The sequence below is a fragment of the Microcebus murinus genome, chromosome X (genome assembly GCF_040939455.1).
Source record: "Microcebus murinus isolate Inina chromosome X, M.murinus_Inina_mat1.0, whole genome shotgun sequence".
NCBI classification, from domain to species: Eukaryota; Metazoa; Chordata; class Mammalia; order Primates; family Cheirogaleidae; genus Microcebus; species Microcebus murinus.
Window position 1 is genome coordinate 42,565,108 of NC_134136.1, and position 15,910 is coordinate 42,581,017.

The 15,910-nt window shown below is 38.7% G+C and overlaps 1 protein-coding gene across 1 annotated transcript in view; it reads left to right on the top strand.

Annotated features, from left to right (window-relative positions):
* Positions 1-15,400, top strand: part of LUZP4 (leucine zipper protein 4) — a 130,591-nt gene extending 115,191 nt beyond the window's left edge. The window contains 1 exon segment of the mRNA XM_075999139.1: positions 15,260-15,400. Within this exon segment, the coding sequence (XP_075855254.1) occupies positions 15,260-15,400 (141 nt within the window).
* The last annotated feature ends 510 nt before the right edge of the window (positions 15,401-15,910 follow it).

A 15,910-nucleotide genomic window follows, 5' to 3' on the forward strand; every position in this document is an offset into this window, starting at 1 on the left:
ATTTTATCCCCTCCCAATCTAGACGTGCTTTTTCCTTCCTATGACTGATCCCTATTATACTTTATCTGGACCTCTGTTGTGGAATATATATACACACTATTCTGCCTTGTGGGATATGTGTTAGTGCTCTTATTTGTATTGCATACATCGTTGTACTTTCTGCAATAAACAGCGGAGACACACATAGTAGACATTCAGCAAATCGTTGTTGAATTAAACATGAAATTGCAATATGAACATAACTTCTCCTTACACACACATATACACATTTAACCACTGACTACTGTATTTTTTTGGAATAAAGTTAGGCAGAATGTGAGCAAAAAATAGATAAAATATGCCATCAAATGATATCTTCTTTAATTTATTTGGAAAATGGAATTATTCCTATGACAATAGGAGATTTTACTTCTGTTTATTTTTAGATTGAACATTCTTTCAAAATTTATATTCACTGAATGTCTGCCCTATGAAGTCATAGTGCTATATACAGGGTTATAGTAAGATGAATGGGGATTTTAGCTGGGAATGTTATGATCACAGCTAAAATATGGAGCCTATGAAAAAAAAAGCCCAGGTGGATGTGATGCCATCCTGAACTAAGCTGAGGGCAGGACGAATGGAAAGGAGAGCAAGCCTGTACTATTTAGCCCAGACTCTAAGAATAGGCACATAAATGTTATTTAAAGTTCCGCCATTCATGGTCCTTCCAGAGACTGGAATTTTACTGAATATTACATGCCTCAAAATGATGCAGATATAGAGGGAGAAAGAGCTGACAGTCTGTGTTTAAAGGGGATATTTTGATGAAAGATAAATGCCTATTCAGAATCCTAAAAAAAGACAACCATGAGATAAACAGCCAAAGAGAGCTCATCAGAAAGAAAGATCCTTATACAAGAAGAAAACCTCCATCACACTGCTCATACAGCACTTCGTTTGCATCTATTATAGCCTTAATCACATTGGTTTGTAATCCCTTATTTACATTTCTTCTATAATTTTGAGCACAAGGATCACATTATTTACCTTGTGCCCACCTAGCACGATGCCTGATGCATAGTGGATACTCAGGAAATGATTGCTGACTGTCATCTTTCTTGACTTGTCTGCAGCATTTAAAATTATTGATTATGGTCTTCCTGAAACATGCTCCCTCTCTGCTTTTGTGACACTGGATTCTTTTGGCTCTTCTTTCTCCTTCCTCCCTAATAAGTCATTTTCAGTTTTTCTTTGCTGAGTCCTTTCCTCCAACTACCCTTTCAAGTTTTGGTATTCTGCAAGGTACTGTTCTTTTCTTCCCCTCTTTTCATTTATGTCAAATCACCCCAAATTCTTAGCACTTTATCTCTTTGAATATACCATTCCTTTAACATTCTTTCTACTCTTGTCCTCTAAAACTTCAATTAGATGTATTTTAGACTCTCTTATCCCATCCTCAATGTCTTTTAATCTCTTTCAGATTTTTTTCCTATCTTTGTCTCTTTGTGATTCTTACTGGGTGTTATTAATATCATTTGACCTGTTTTCCAATTCACAAATTCTCTTCAGCTCTCTGTTTAAGCCATCCAAGGAGGTTTTATTTTGTTCTTAAATTATATTTTTCCCTTTTCAAAGTTCCATTTGAGTCTTTTTTTCAAATCTACCTGCTCAGTTTTCCCATTCTACTAAGTGAAGTATCCCAAGAATGGAAAAATAAGCACCACTGTACTCATCAGTTTTCATAGTTTCTTGTTTCTGAATCATGTTTAAATTCCGTTTTGTTTCTTTTAGCATATCAAACATACTATTTTATATTCAATATCTGATCATTCTTATCTTTGTGAGTTTCTTTCTGCAGACTCCTACTCCTACTGGCTTGTTTCTTTGTAGGTTTCGTGATTTTTTTTCATTATTATGAGCTCATGCCATTGGAATTTTATCTGTGAGAATTCTTTGAGGCCACTTCACAATTCCTCCAGAGAAAAATTTCACTTGCTACTGCATTGTGCCTGGGGTGCTATTAACCAAAGATCACCATAAACTAACTTTTCTGCATGGTGGTTTTGAAGACACAGATACAGAATTCTGCTCCCAGAAGGGCTTGAGTGCAGGTGCGTGGCTGTGAATTTTCAGGGGAAATAATTTTTCCCCATACTCTAACCCCCTAAGCAGGTACCTTTAATGTAGAGATGGGGTATTTTCTAGGTCACTCACTGAGACAGTCACTGTTAGAGGATTTTAGCTTTATGACAGGGTCTCCAGTTGGCCTGACTGCTTGGTCCTACCACATGGCCTTTTAATCCTGACTCTAGGCCACCAGGGATAAACAGATAATCCCAAGATGAACTCCAGCTTGACTACCTCCAGAAAACCAGGATTCATTGTCTGGCCTCTGATTGTTTTCTTTACTTAACTTCAGCTCAGCTCCACTTTAAAAACAACATTTTAAATATTTTATCTAGATTTTTAGGCATTCTTTATTGGAAAGGTTTTCTCCACACACCTATCCTATTGCCTGAAGCAGAAAATGTTCTCATTTAATAATATTCTCTCTGGGTAGTTTCATCCCCTTTAGACTATATTCTCTCTCTGAATGACTCTTTAATCTATATTCTCGCCTTTTCTCTGAGCTTTTGATATGGCTGACAACTGCCCTCCCCCCTCAAATGTACTATTTGTCCTATGTCCACTGTCTTAGTCAGGGGCACAATAGTCTACCTAATCGATCATGCTAGAAACGTTGATATTCACTCCAGACCATTCCCCTCTCTCCTGCTCAGTTGCCAATTACTGTCATTACTAATTGTGAAGTTGTTTCAGGTTAGCTGCTTCTTCCCCATTCCCCCTGGAAATGCCCTCGTTCAGGCTCTTACTCGTCCCTTACCTAGACAATATCCCAATGCACACAACTGATCTTTGACCTCTAATCCATGTGCTGCCCCTTCCATTACTGAAGCTGCCACCCAAATTCTCTTCCCAAATCACAGATCTGATCACGACCCTTGCATGCATAAAAACCATGATTGACTTCCCATTGCCTATTACAGGAGGAAGAAAATCTTGATGTCTTGACTTGATGTTCAAGGTTTATGTCAATGGGGTATAAATCTCTACAGCCTTTTCATTGTGACCTCTTATCCTATGACGCATATCATACTCCACTTACACTTGACATTCTGTGATTTAATTCCTTTACTTGAAATGCCCTTTCCCTCATCGTCATGTGCCAAAATCCAGTTTATCATTTAAGGCACAATTTATTTTTTCCTCCCTCCATCAAGCCTTCCCAGAGATTAATTACTCCTTAATCTGCAGTCCCATAGCAGTTTGCTTATAAACTTTTGTGGCATTTACAATATTTTACCTTTTATTAGAGGTCATTGAGTATGTTTCTTCCCCCTACCAGACTCTAAGTCCTTATAGGAAGGAGAGTATAGTGGTTACACGCTTTGGCTTTGGAGTCAGATCAGGCTCCAACCTTGATCCCGTCACTATCTGTGTGACTTCGGGTTTAATCTCTCTGAGTCTCAGTTTCCTCACTTACGAAAGGGAATATAGTGGTGTTGTAAAGTTTAAATTATCTAATTCACATAAACCCTTTAGTACAGTGTCTGGCACAGAGTAATTGGTCAATAAATATTCACTATCATTATTAAAGGCAGGTACTACACTTGTTCGTCTTTCTGTCTCTTCAACAATTTCTCCACTTCACCTATTCCCTGCACCCCTCTTCCTGTTCCAGGGTTTAGCCCAGAGTAAGTCATCACTAAATTCTTCTTGAGTGAAGGCTGAAAACATCACACGGTTTTTATATAAAACATTTAATTCAGTCTGGGTAGAAACAGTTCGCGTTTGTATGAGCCACCAACAGATGAATGCTTATGGGCTGTCCCAGCAAGATATATCAATGGAACATCCTGTCTGAGCACGAAAGAGCAGCCCCTTTCAGTATTGTCTGAACAAGCTGGCTTTACTAGGAGTGGTGAAAGAGAAGGGGGAGGTTTCATATCCTAAGGAAGTGTTTGGAACTTAATGAGAAGTGTAGGCTGAGAAAATGACCCTGCTCTTTGAAAACCAAATGCAGCTACTGAATGTGAGGCTTACACACAGCCAAGGCCATGTGTGAGCAACCGGGGCCAGAGTTTTGCAAAATCTTTTTCCTGGCCTGTGGTGAATTTTGAATCAAACCCACTCAGCATTTTGCTCTTCATAGACACAGCACATTTTTTCTCTAAATCCTCACTCCCAGCATGCTTACTAACCAACATTCCTGATAAAAACCAATGAAACCAAATGAATTATTTGGGGTTAGATATGAAGTTGAGCTTCCCCCCATTTCTTGTTCCAGCACCAAAAATATTTATGCTATTACTTCATATTCCCTAAAATTACCAATAATCCAAAGTTATCACTCTTTCCTTGGATTCCATGGTTTTTTTCTGTTCTATTTTGGAGATGAACACACCGTATTTTATGACATACCTGTTCTGATATTATCAGTAAGATTCCCATACATGGGAAAGGTTTTCAAGTCCAAGTTTTTTGTTTTTTAACTCTTCCTCAATTATATCTTGCATAGCTGCAAATCCATCAAAATGCTCAACTGATTCTATATGAGTTTCCAAGTTTACTTATTTTATGAATTTGAGAAAGATTTGGACTGTTGCTACTTTAAGCTAACTATTTTAGGAATGTTGAATGTTATCATTCAGAGATGATAAAAATGGAATTTTCCTTTAGTCTCATAGCACAGACTCCTAAGTGGTATTCCTGAGATCTGATTATTTCCCTTTGGGTAAAAAGATATGGAGCAGCTCTATTACATGATATACTTCAGGTGACCCTCTGCACTGCCCCTCCCCCAGAAATTCAATTAAAAGACTTTGTTCTTGAAACTAAAGGTTATACCTGACTGATCTTTATTTGTGTATATAACCCTTGCTTCCTAACCTGTCACTTCCATTGGAAAAATCGATGGCCCCAGATAGAGTCAACATTATTCAGTTCTAGCCTCTAAATAGTTTTTCTTTCATAGCATCTGCTTTCTCCTCCCCAACATCTATCTTGCTCTCAGCTAGCTGTCAAGTAATCGCTGACAAGGTCTGGCTGATAAGACTTAAGCCAGGAGTTTCCAAGAGTTTTTTGTGGGTATGTATGTGTGTATGTGGGTATGCGTGAGAGAGACAGAGGGAGAAAGAGAGAGACTGGATAAGGGGAAACAAGAGACAGAGGAAGAGAAGGGAGAAGCCAGAAAGTAGAAAATAATGGAGCGTGGCAGAAGTAACCAGTTTGGAGAACTAGAAAATGAAGAAATGAAGCCAGGATATTGTTTTCTGGCTAAGAATTTCTAGGCTAAGGTGTTGCCTATTTCAGTTAATAAAAAAAAAACTTCTTTAATACCAACCAGTTTTCAATATTTGATGGAATGCTCTTCTCATGGCAGAACTTCAGGCACCTTGACAACCACTGGGGAAGACAGTTTGAGGGCGGATTTATGAGTCAGAGTGATCGTCTCGGTGGTGTCATCCGTAGGGTGCTAAGCAGAATCCCTGGCTCCAATCACTACTCAGACCTCATTGAATCTGGGATGCAAAGAGTGGGAAGCTTTGGTTCTCGCCATACCTTATAACCTACACAGGCAATATTTTGCTTATTTTGCTTTAAGGGATGAAGTTTTCAAAGCTCTCCTTTTTCCTATTCCAGTTCTACTCACTCAAATGTACTGAAGAGGTAGAATGCAAGGCATATACAAGCCCAGTTTTACACTCTCAAATAGGCTACTTAGGAATAATTGGCCATACAAAGTTCTCTAGAAAAGAAGCTGGATCTTTTAGATTGCACTTAGACAAAGCCTGACCTCTTTTCCAAGTCTCACCTGTTAGCACCCTTGTGAGATAAGTGAGGTTTTTTGGTTGCTTCCCTCTTGTCTTCTCATGTAGAACCTACCCTCTTCCTTGAGGCTCTCCCAACCCCAACTACTTACTTAACTCTCTTGGGGCTTGGTTTTACCCGACCTATTATAAAAGCACCTTTACTTTAGGTAGTAGGTTTGCTCCTGGTAAGGCTTTGTTATTACAATGCTCTTCATCATATAGTCTTTCATTTTATGGGATAAACACAAATATAAGGATAGGTGAGTCTTTCCAAACAGTTGAATTAGGGCCTCTTGAAGACAGAAAATCCTTCCAAAATTTAAGCCATTGCTCTCCACTCCTGCCTGCTTTCACTATTATGTCTCCAGAGGACTAATGTTGGTCTTCGATGGTGCATTTTGGAAAATGTAACATGTGCTGAGGAGAGGCAGCAGAGCCCCTCATAGGATCCTTCGATCAATCATGCAACCTTGGCACGATCTAGGCAGTTAATAGCTCCAGCTCCTCAGAAGCCCAGCCATATGCACAATGAAGAAAAGGGAAGCGTCATGCTTATCTTAGTGGAGGCTACCGTAACAAAATGCCACGAACTGGGTGACTTATAAACAACAGAAATTTATTCCTCATATTTCTGGAGGTTGGAGATTGGGGATCCGAGATCAAGACACTGGCAGATTTGACATCTGGTCAGGGCCTGCTTTCTGGTTTAGACGGCATCTTCTCACTATGTTCTCACGTGGTGAAAGAAGCAAAGCAGTTCTTTGGGGTTTTATAAAGGCACTAATGCCATTCATGAGGGCTCTGTCCTCATGATCTAATCATCTCCCAAAGGCTCCATCTCCTGACACCATCACATTTGTGATTAGGTTTCAACATATGAATTTTGGGGAGACACACATATTCAGATCACAGAAATGCTATAGTAGTGACATTCAGCCTTGCCTATATATTAGAACCATTGGAGGTACTTTAAAAAAAATACTGATGCCTGGGTCCCACCGCAAGAGATTCGAATTTAACTGGTCTTGTGTGCAGCGTGGGGATGTTTTGAAGCTCCGGAGGTGATTTTAATATATAGCTAGGCTTGACAACCACTGTGTTCCATTGTGAAGTTTTTGCTGACAAATAGCATTCCTCAAGGGATCCCACCCACAGCAACCTATTGAAGTAATATCAGGGTTTGATTGAATTTTCCTCTTTTAAAAATCATCTTCTTTGAGAAAATAGGTGAGAGCCAAAAATGATAATCAATATTTACCAAGTCAAATCCTAATACTAAAACTTCTTCTGGTTGAATCTCAGCTAACAATATTGGTAATATTAGCTTTTATTCTCCAGCAGTTAGTTATTAGAATTAGGTGCATTTAGGGAAACAATATCCATGTTGCCCGGAACTAAGGGGATTCCCAAGATGTGGAATTTGGGCATTAAAACCAGACAGTACCAGGAAAACTGGAATGAGTAGGTCAACCTAGATACATATGAGAAGAGGGGATGAACCATACAATTATTTGTACACTCACATTCTGAGGAACACAAATTGGGAAAATGTTCAACATACTGTAGCAAGGCTTTTTACAGAAATATACCACTTTCTAGGGAGAATTGAACTTACTCAGTTTTATTTACTTGACACAGTCCTACAAAGGAAAAGTTCACAGTTATAACAGCTCAAAAATAGCAGAAACAAAATCAACAAAAAAGAACCACCAAAGTTCCACATTTACTAAGAACTTCTTGACCTGGACATGTATACTTGTTTGGAGTTTGGGCTTCTACCTAGTGACTATCTAGAGGCAACTTGGTAGTTTGCATGATGAACGGTATCAGCACAGAAGTACAATTGTGATCCAAAGCCCAGAAAAAAATCATCTCATTATGTAGATGCTGAATAGAATTTGAGAATGGATCTGCAACTGGCTATGATATGAAAACATGTTTTTTCTAAATTGGAAGATACCCACAAATGGCAAAACACATCGTATTGGAATGTACATGTCCAATGTGCCTGACTCAAGTCTGTTTTCAATAGGACAATGCTATTTTGTTATTCTCAGGTAGAGAAGGTTAGAGTTGAGCAAGGGGCCCTTGGTAAATTTAGATAGGAAAAATGTGGATTATAGTGTATTAATAAATGCCTTTTTAGAGAAATGATTTGCAAGAGAAATAAAACTTTATGGTAATTGTGTACCTTTAAGACAAAGTGGCAGGGTATGTAGTAGTTAAAAAATTGACTTTAGAATCAGAAAAACGGGTTCAAAATTTGGTTCTGCTTCTTGGGACTCTGCGGTGTGATCTTGGGAAAGTTACTTAATGTTCCCAATTTCATTGTCTATTGTTTCATTGTCTATATATTAGATATAATTATACTTCCCCATGCTATGTATATAGTTGTTTTATAAAAAGAAAAAATTAAAGATAATTATACTTCCCTCATTAGCTTGTTATCAGAATTACATGAAATAATAGGTATAAAGTAGGGCTTCTCAACCTGAGCAATGTTGGCATGTGGGGCTGCATCATGCTTTGTTGTGGAGACCTGTCCTATGCATTCTAGGATACAAGGCAGCATCCCTGACCTCTATTCACAATTACTCCTCTAAGATGTAACAACAGAAAATGTCCCCAGACACTGCCAAAAGTCCCCTGAGGGGGTGGGGAGAATTGCTTCTGGTTGAGAACCACTGGATATAAAGTGATTAGTGTGATACCTTGAAAATAGTATGTACCCATTAAGTGGTAGCAATTATAATTATTAGTATACTACATCAAAATTAGAACTCTTATTATTGATACTGAACCTTAAAGATGTATAAGTATATTTAATTCTACCTAAGAATAAACTCTCAGATTTATTCTTTTAGGCTGTGTAAACTGGCCTTATTCTGCTGAGATTAATATCAAAAATAACGATTTCCTGCCTAGCATCTCTTGCACCTACCAACCCTGCAAATCTAAGATCTATTAGATACAGTGATGTTACTCAACCATTTTAAACATTCACAAACTACTTAAAAATAGCTAAATTATAAGTGAATATTTGTCAGGAATAGTGTAATTTGCAACTTTAAAGCATTTAAGGCGGAATCTTTTTTTCCATCTAATTCATTTCCCCTCTCCTGACATTCATGCTCTGCAGAAAACCTCAACTCCTACTTGACTAAGAAATTTATGGCAATCCAGTATTAGCTTTCTCTGCTACCAACACCCATCTCCTTTCTCAACTCTCTTTCTCCTCTCATCCTTGTTCTTTTTGCCCCTGTATTTAGTTCTTTAAAAAAATAATAGAGTTTATTTTTGAGAGCAGTTTCAGGCTCACAGAAAAATAAGTGGAAAGTGAAGAGAGTTCCTATATCCCCTGTGGCCTTTATGTATTACTTACTATGTCACGAACATTTTTGTGAATACTGTAGCTTGATTTAAATACCTTCATAATATGCCATCACATGTGTGCACAACATTTGAATCAATCTCCTATAGTTCAGATTGTTTCTCACATTCCTTGTGCTCATGATTATAAACAATACTGCAATCAACATCCTTGTAAAGTATTATTTGTCCAAATCTCTGAATATTTCCTAGATGAGAGCCCTAGAAGTGGAATTGTTTTAAAGCTTTTGGTACATACTGCCAAGTTAGTGTGTATCTTTTCTTTTTTGATTTAAAAATGTTTTAAATTTCAATAGATTTATGCAGTACAAGTGGTTTTTTTGTTACATGGATACATTGTATAATGGTGAGGTCAGGGCTTTTAATGTACCCATCATCTGAATAGTGTACATTGTACCTAATAGGTAAGCTTTGATCCCTCACCCCTCTCCTAACCTCCCCCCTTCTGAGTCTCCAAAGTCCATTATATGAATACCACTCTGTATTGTACACCCATTGTTTAGCTCCCACTTATAAGTGAGTACATTGTGGTATTTGCTTTTTCAGTCCTGAGATACTTCACTTGCATCCTTGTTTTTATTAAAGGAAAAAGGGTCTCTACTCTATATCTTCACTCCACTGCTGCCCTGCTTCCTGAAAAACCTTGCTATATAATTTATCCATTCCTTAGCTACATCTTCACCGTATTCCCCTCTGTTGACTCCTTTTCTCTCCATCAGCTAAGAAGATAGACATGCCCTTTGCTACAGACTTCTGAAATTGCAGTCGTATTTCTTTGCTGAACCCTACAGACAATTCCTTCTCACTTTCTTTTGTTGGATCCTTTTTATTTGCCCAGTCCTTAAATGTTTGTATTACTCAGCATTCTGACCTCAGATAGCTTTTCTTCTCACTCAACACCACTCTGCCCTATCCCCACTCAGGAAAATACCCATTTTCTCTCATGCATTCAATTGCCAACCATATGCTATTGTTTCCCAAATCTCTATTTTCTGGATTTTCTATTTCTCCTGAACTTGAGACACACTTAACCAATTGCCTACTATATACCTCCACTACGATGCCCAACAGATACCTCAAAATTAACACATACAAAACTGAACTCACCATATTCTATTCTCAAAACTACTCCTCAGGCCGGGCGCGGTGGCTCACGCCTGTAATCCTAGCACTCTGGGAGGCCGAGGCGGGCGGATTGCTCAAGGTCAGGAGTTCAAAACCAGCCTGAGCGAGACCCCGTCTCTACCATAAAAATAGAAAGAAATTAATTGGCCAACTAATATATATAATATAAAAATCAGCCGGGCATGGTGGCTCGTGCCTGTAGTCCCAGCTACTCGGGAGGCTGAGGCAGGAGGATTGCTTGAGCCCAGGAGTTTGAGGTTGCTGTGAGCTAGGCTAACGCCATGGCACTCACTCTAGCCTAGGCAAGAAAGCAAGACTCTGTCTCAAAAAAAAAAACAAAAAACAAAAAACAAAAAAAAACTACTCCTCAACCAATGTTTCTTATATCAGCATCCACTCAGTTGTCCAAGCCAAAAATCTTGATGTCATGCTTGACTATTCTTTCTTTCCAAACCTCCCACTATCAACTAATTAGCAGGAACTGTCAGTTCTACCTCCTACATGCTCATTGAGTCCACCCAACTCCTCTCCTTCTCTACTGACACCATCATCTTGCTCCTAAACTACAACAGCCTCATAATTCATCAACCTGACCTTGCTTGGCCCCATCCATGTGCAGTTAGAGGGATCTTTCTAAAGTATACACCTAATTATAGTACTCTCCTGCTTAAACCCTTCAGCAACTTCTTAATGCCAATTTGGATTGAATTCAAAATCCTTGATGCAGCTCTGTAAGGTTCATCATTAGCTGAACTCTGCTTACCATTTCAACAATATCTCTACAAAATCACTCACTTAGACCATTGCTTCTTTCAGTTGCTTGAGTTGCCTTGTTTTCTTTTCTCCCTGGATCCCTACACAGGGTGTTCCCTGCTTGGATGGCTCTTTTTGCCTCTCATTTAGTTAATCCAAACTTATCTTATAGGTCCCCTTTTAAGCATTACCTCCTCTGGAAACCCTTCCAGATCCCTCAAGTCTGAGTTAGATGGTCCTCCTCATGTGCTACATTAGTACTTATGTCTCCCCTATGTCAGTGCTTATCAGAGTGTCTTGTAATTAACAGTTTACTTGTCTTTCTTCTCCACTAGACTACAATCTCCATGAGTGTGTTTCCAGCACTCTAGTGCTGAGCACATAAGGAGTGCTCAAGAAATAATTGTGGAATAGAATGGAATTAAATGTCACCAAGATTCCTCACCAAATGCAAGGTTTTATTCTTTTTTTTTTTTTTTTTTTTTTTTAGACAGAGTCTCATTTTATTGCCCAGGCTAGAGTGAGTGCCGTGGCGTCAGCCTAGCTCACAGCAATCTCAAACTCCTGGGCTCAAGCAATCCTCCTGCCTCAGCCTCCTGAGTAGCTGGGACTACAGGCATGCACCACCATGCCCGGCTAATTTTTTCTCTATATATTAGTTGGCCGATTAATTTCTTTGTATTTATAGTAGAGACGGGGTCTCGGTCTTGCTCAGGCTGATTTTGAACTCCTGACCTAGAGCAATCCGCCTGCCTCAGCCTCCCATATTCTCATTTTTTTTTTTGAGACAGAGTCTCACTTTGTTGCCTAGGCTAGAGTGAGTGCCGTGGCGTCAGCCTAGCTCACAGCAACCTCAAACTCCTGGGCTCAGGTGATCCTCCTGTCTCAGCCTCCCAAGTAGCTGGGACTACAGGCATGTGCCACCATGCCCAGCTAATTTTTTTGTATATATATTTTTAATTGTCCAATTAATTTCTTTCTATTTTTAGTAGAGACGGGGTCTTGCTCAGGCTGGTTTTGAACTCCTGACCTCGAGCAATCCGCCCGCCTCGGCCTCCCAGAGTGCTAGGATTACAGGCGTGAGCCACCGCGCCCGGCCCCATATTCTCATTTTTAATCTTTCTGAATGCTCAAATTGTTTGATCCTTCCTTGTCTTAAAATCATTCTCCTTTGTTTTCAGAGACAGCACAGTATGCAACTTATCTTTCTACTTTCTTGAGAATTTCTAGTCCTTCTTGTTTTCCTGACCCCTTTCCTGTACCTTATCTTTAGACTTTCCCCAAAGACTCTATTCTTCACTCTCTTCTGTATTTGTGCATTACACAGCACAAATGGACAAGGAAACTTTGGGAGGTGATGGATATGTCTGTTATCTTGCTTGTGGTGATGGTTTCGTGTGTGTGTGCATGTGTTCAAACTCATCAAGTTGCATACGGTAAACATGTGTAGTCTATTGTATATCAGTTTTGCCTCGATAAAGCTGTTTAAAAAATAAAATAAGTAAAATGTTCCTATCTATGAAAAAAACAAAACAAAACAAAAATGTCCATTTCCTTATTTCCCCCATTCTCCAGAAGTTCATTTCATCTCATGGCTTCAAATATCTCCCGGATCCACTTCTGAATCTGAGCAATGCAATGGAATCATGGTCACGCAATATTTCAAATGAACTGTCAATAAAAACCATGGCATTCAACCATTCCCATTCAGTTTATTCATGCAACATAACTTCTGTATTTGCCAGAGTGTAAACAAGAACCTATGAATTCCTGGGGCTCCATACATCAGGCATCTTTAGCTCCCTTAACTGCTTTATACCCTGTATGCAATTAGCCACCACGTGTCACATGTTTTCCTTTGAAATAGTCCCATCTATTGATTTCTTTCTCTCCTTTCCCCTCCTCCATTATCCTGCCCTCATCTTTTTACTGTCAGATTACTGTAACTGACTTCTTCCTAGTTGACTTCCCTGATATCAGTGTCATCGCTTTCAGATCTGTTTTGGAAACTGCTGCTGGACTCTTCACCCATACATACTCCTTTCATGGCCAAGGACTTCGCACACAGTAAACTAAGGAAATAGGAGAGAAACCAATTCATTCTCCTCTCAGGAACTTATAGTGGCTACAAATCATCTGCTAAATCTAAACTTCCCTTTGTGACTTTTTTCCTTTCCTCTGGCCCTAACCAACTTTTCAGCTTTAACACAACTGCATACTGTTCTTCCACGCATCCTACTTTCCTGACTTGCTGAACCCTTATCTTTTCCGAAACACATCCTACTTCATTTCATCTCCCCTGTTGGTTCCTCTACTGTGAGCAAACATACTCCCGTATCACTGTTAAAAGCCCAATATTTTTATATCAAGTTGAAATGTCACTTCTTCTGTTTCATAGGCAGAATTAATGCTTATTCTGTCCCTCTTTCTGTACCTTGTTTGTACTTAAAATATTCATTATTTTCTTCCTGGTTTCATAGTAATGTGCATGTCTAGACTATAAACTCCATGAGGTCAGGGACTCATACTTGCTCATCCTTATAACCCCTGAAGCATCAAACCAGCGCCTGGAATGCACATAGGAGGCACTTGGCAATGAGTCCTTAAATTGACTAGGCTACATCTGCAAGCTTCTTACCCACCTTCTTCTCTATAACCCCACTCTTGGTCTCTACTAATTTAATAGCCAGACAGCTCTCAGTGAATAAAATCCAGCTGGACACACCCAGCTCTGGTGAGATGCTCCCAGCTTTGGCAGGAGCAGCTTCTGGATGTCTGCCTACCTTCCAAGATTCACCATAATCTGCCCTGTCCAATGTATGTAGCCTTGCTTCTCATTTGTTTCTAAGCATGTGTCCTCTGCTCCACATTCTGTTAAATCTTTCGGCTCAGCCCTTGTTCACCCTGTTGCCCATGCCAGAAATACTCTTCCCTTATCCTGATCAAATCCTCCCCAAACTTCAGAACCAGATTAAGTCTTATTTTATCCATGTATGATGTCATCTTTAACTATTTGAGCCCACGTTTATCTCTCCTATGTCTGAATTCCTTTGGTAGAGATAGTGTAATATATTATGGTATTCTAAAATTCTTTCATGCACATGTTTTGCTTTTCTCAGCAAAAGTATTGACTCTTTGGGGCCAAGATCATGGCTTAATCTCCTTTGGTATTGTATTGCTGATAGTTAGATTGATAAATAAACAAACCTATTTTCTTCCTCATTACTAATTTCTCATAAATTGACAAAAGATACCCATGGCCTACTTTTGCCTATAAAAGAGCTGTAAAACCAGGTCTGGAAGATTACCTAAGGATTGGCCGGTATTCTCCAAAATTAGAGATATTTAAAAATCAATTTGATTGTTTTGCAACTAAAACAGTTTCTTTGTAGTTAATCTAGCTGACTGTCTTGCAATAGGTTAAGGCAGCTGGGAGAAAGAGTGAATTAAAAATGGTTTATTTTGTGGCTATTTATAAAATGTGCTTGAACAAGACTCTGATAAATCAAATTCACTATCATGATTTTTTAATTATAGGAAAAATAATAAAGCTTATATTCCTGGCGATTATATCATCTTGTGATTATAATCTTTATGGATGATATTTGGACTCTGATCATAGATTCAGTTCATTCAAGCATTTAAAGGACCGTGTACAAGGTCAAATGACTAGACATGGTCTGACTCACAGAGGTGTGTATAAGCTCCACATATTACATGACCAAGAGTTGAAGGGCAATGTTGAACAAAAGGCACAGTGTAGTTTAGGCTTTGTGTAAGTTGCATACTGCATCTTCCAGATGTGCAGAGAGAAGAAAAGATAACAGCATTTCTCCTCTTCTCTTATTTCTTTATATTTAGGTTCATTTCTTGTTCTAAGGAAGCAGTTTCCCCTTAAGCATTTTGATATTTTTCTAACACAATGAACTGGTTAAGTTAGCTGCATTTTGATTTGTCAATCATTGCTTTAAACCCACTGCAATAAACGATGCTGTTGACCATGCCAGAAGGCAGATGAGATCAGACATTACGTGGAGGTCTGTTTTGCTTCTTACAGTCACTCGTTTCTATATTTTTTATATTAATGAGGGTAAGAAGTTGCATTCTTTCTTTTGTCTCTGTTTTGTCTTTTCCAGCTGCCACAGAATGCTAACTATTCTATGATCAAAGTTCCCCTGAAAGCCTTTAACTCTCACCAGCCGCTAGCCAATGCTTTTAGTGGGTCACTCCAGTCATTTTCTTATGGCTCACCAATAGCTAATTATAAGAGTATTTGACTAGAAATGTACTTTTAACTCAATAAAGCCCTCTAGTTACAAAAATAAAACACTTAGAAATGATGTTCACACAGAAACTTGAACACAGATATATATAACATTTTTCATCGTAGTCAAAAAAGTAGAAACAACCTAGAAGTCTATCATTGGAGGAATGGATAAATAAAACATGGCATAGCCATACAATGGAGTATTATTTGTCACTGAAAAGGAATGGATCTACAGCACTAATACATCTACAGCATGGATGATATTTGAAACTACTATGTTAAGTAAAAGAGCCAAACACAAAAGGCCACATATTATATGATCTCATTTATATAAAATGTCCACAATAGACAAATCTATAGAGACAGAAAGCAGATTAGTGTTTTCTAGGGCCTGGCAGGGAGGAACATGGATGAAGAGTACTTGCTAATGGGTATGGTGTTCTTTTGGAGGTGATGAAAGCATTCAGAATTAAAATGTGACGGTTGCAAAACTCTGTGAATGTACTAAAAAAATTTGAAT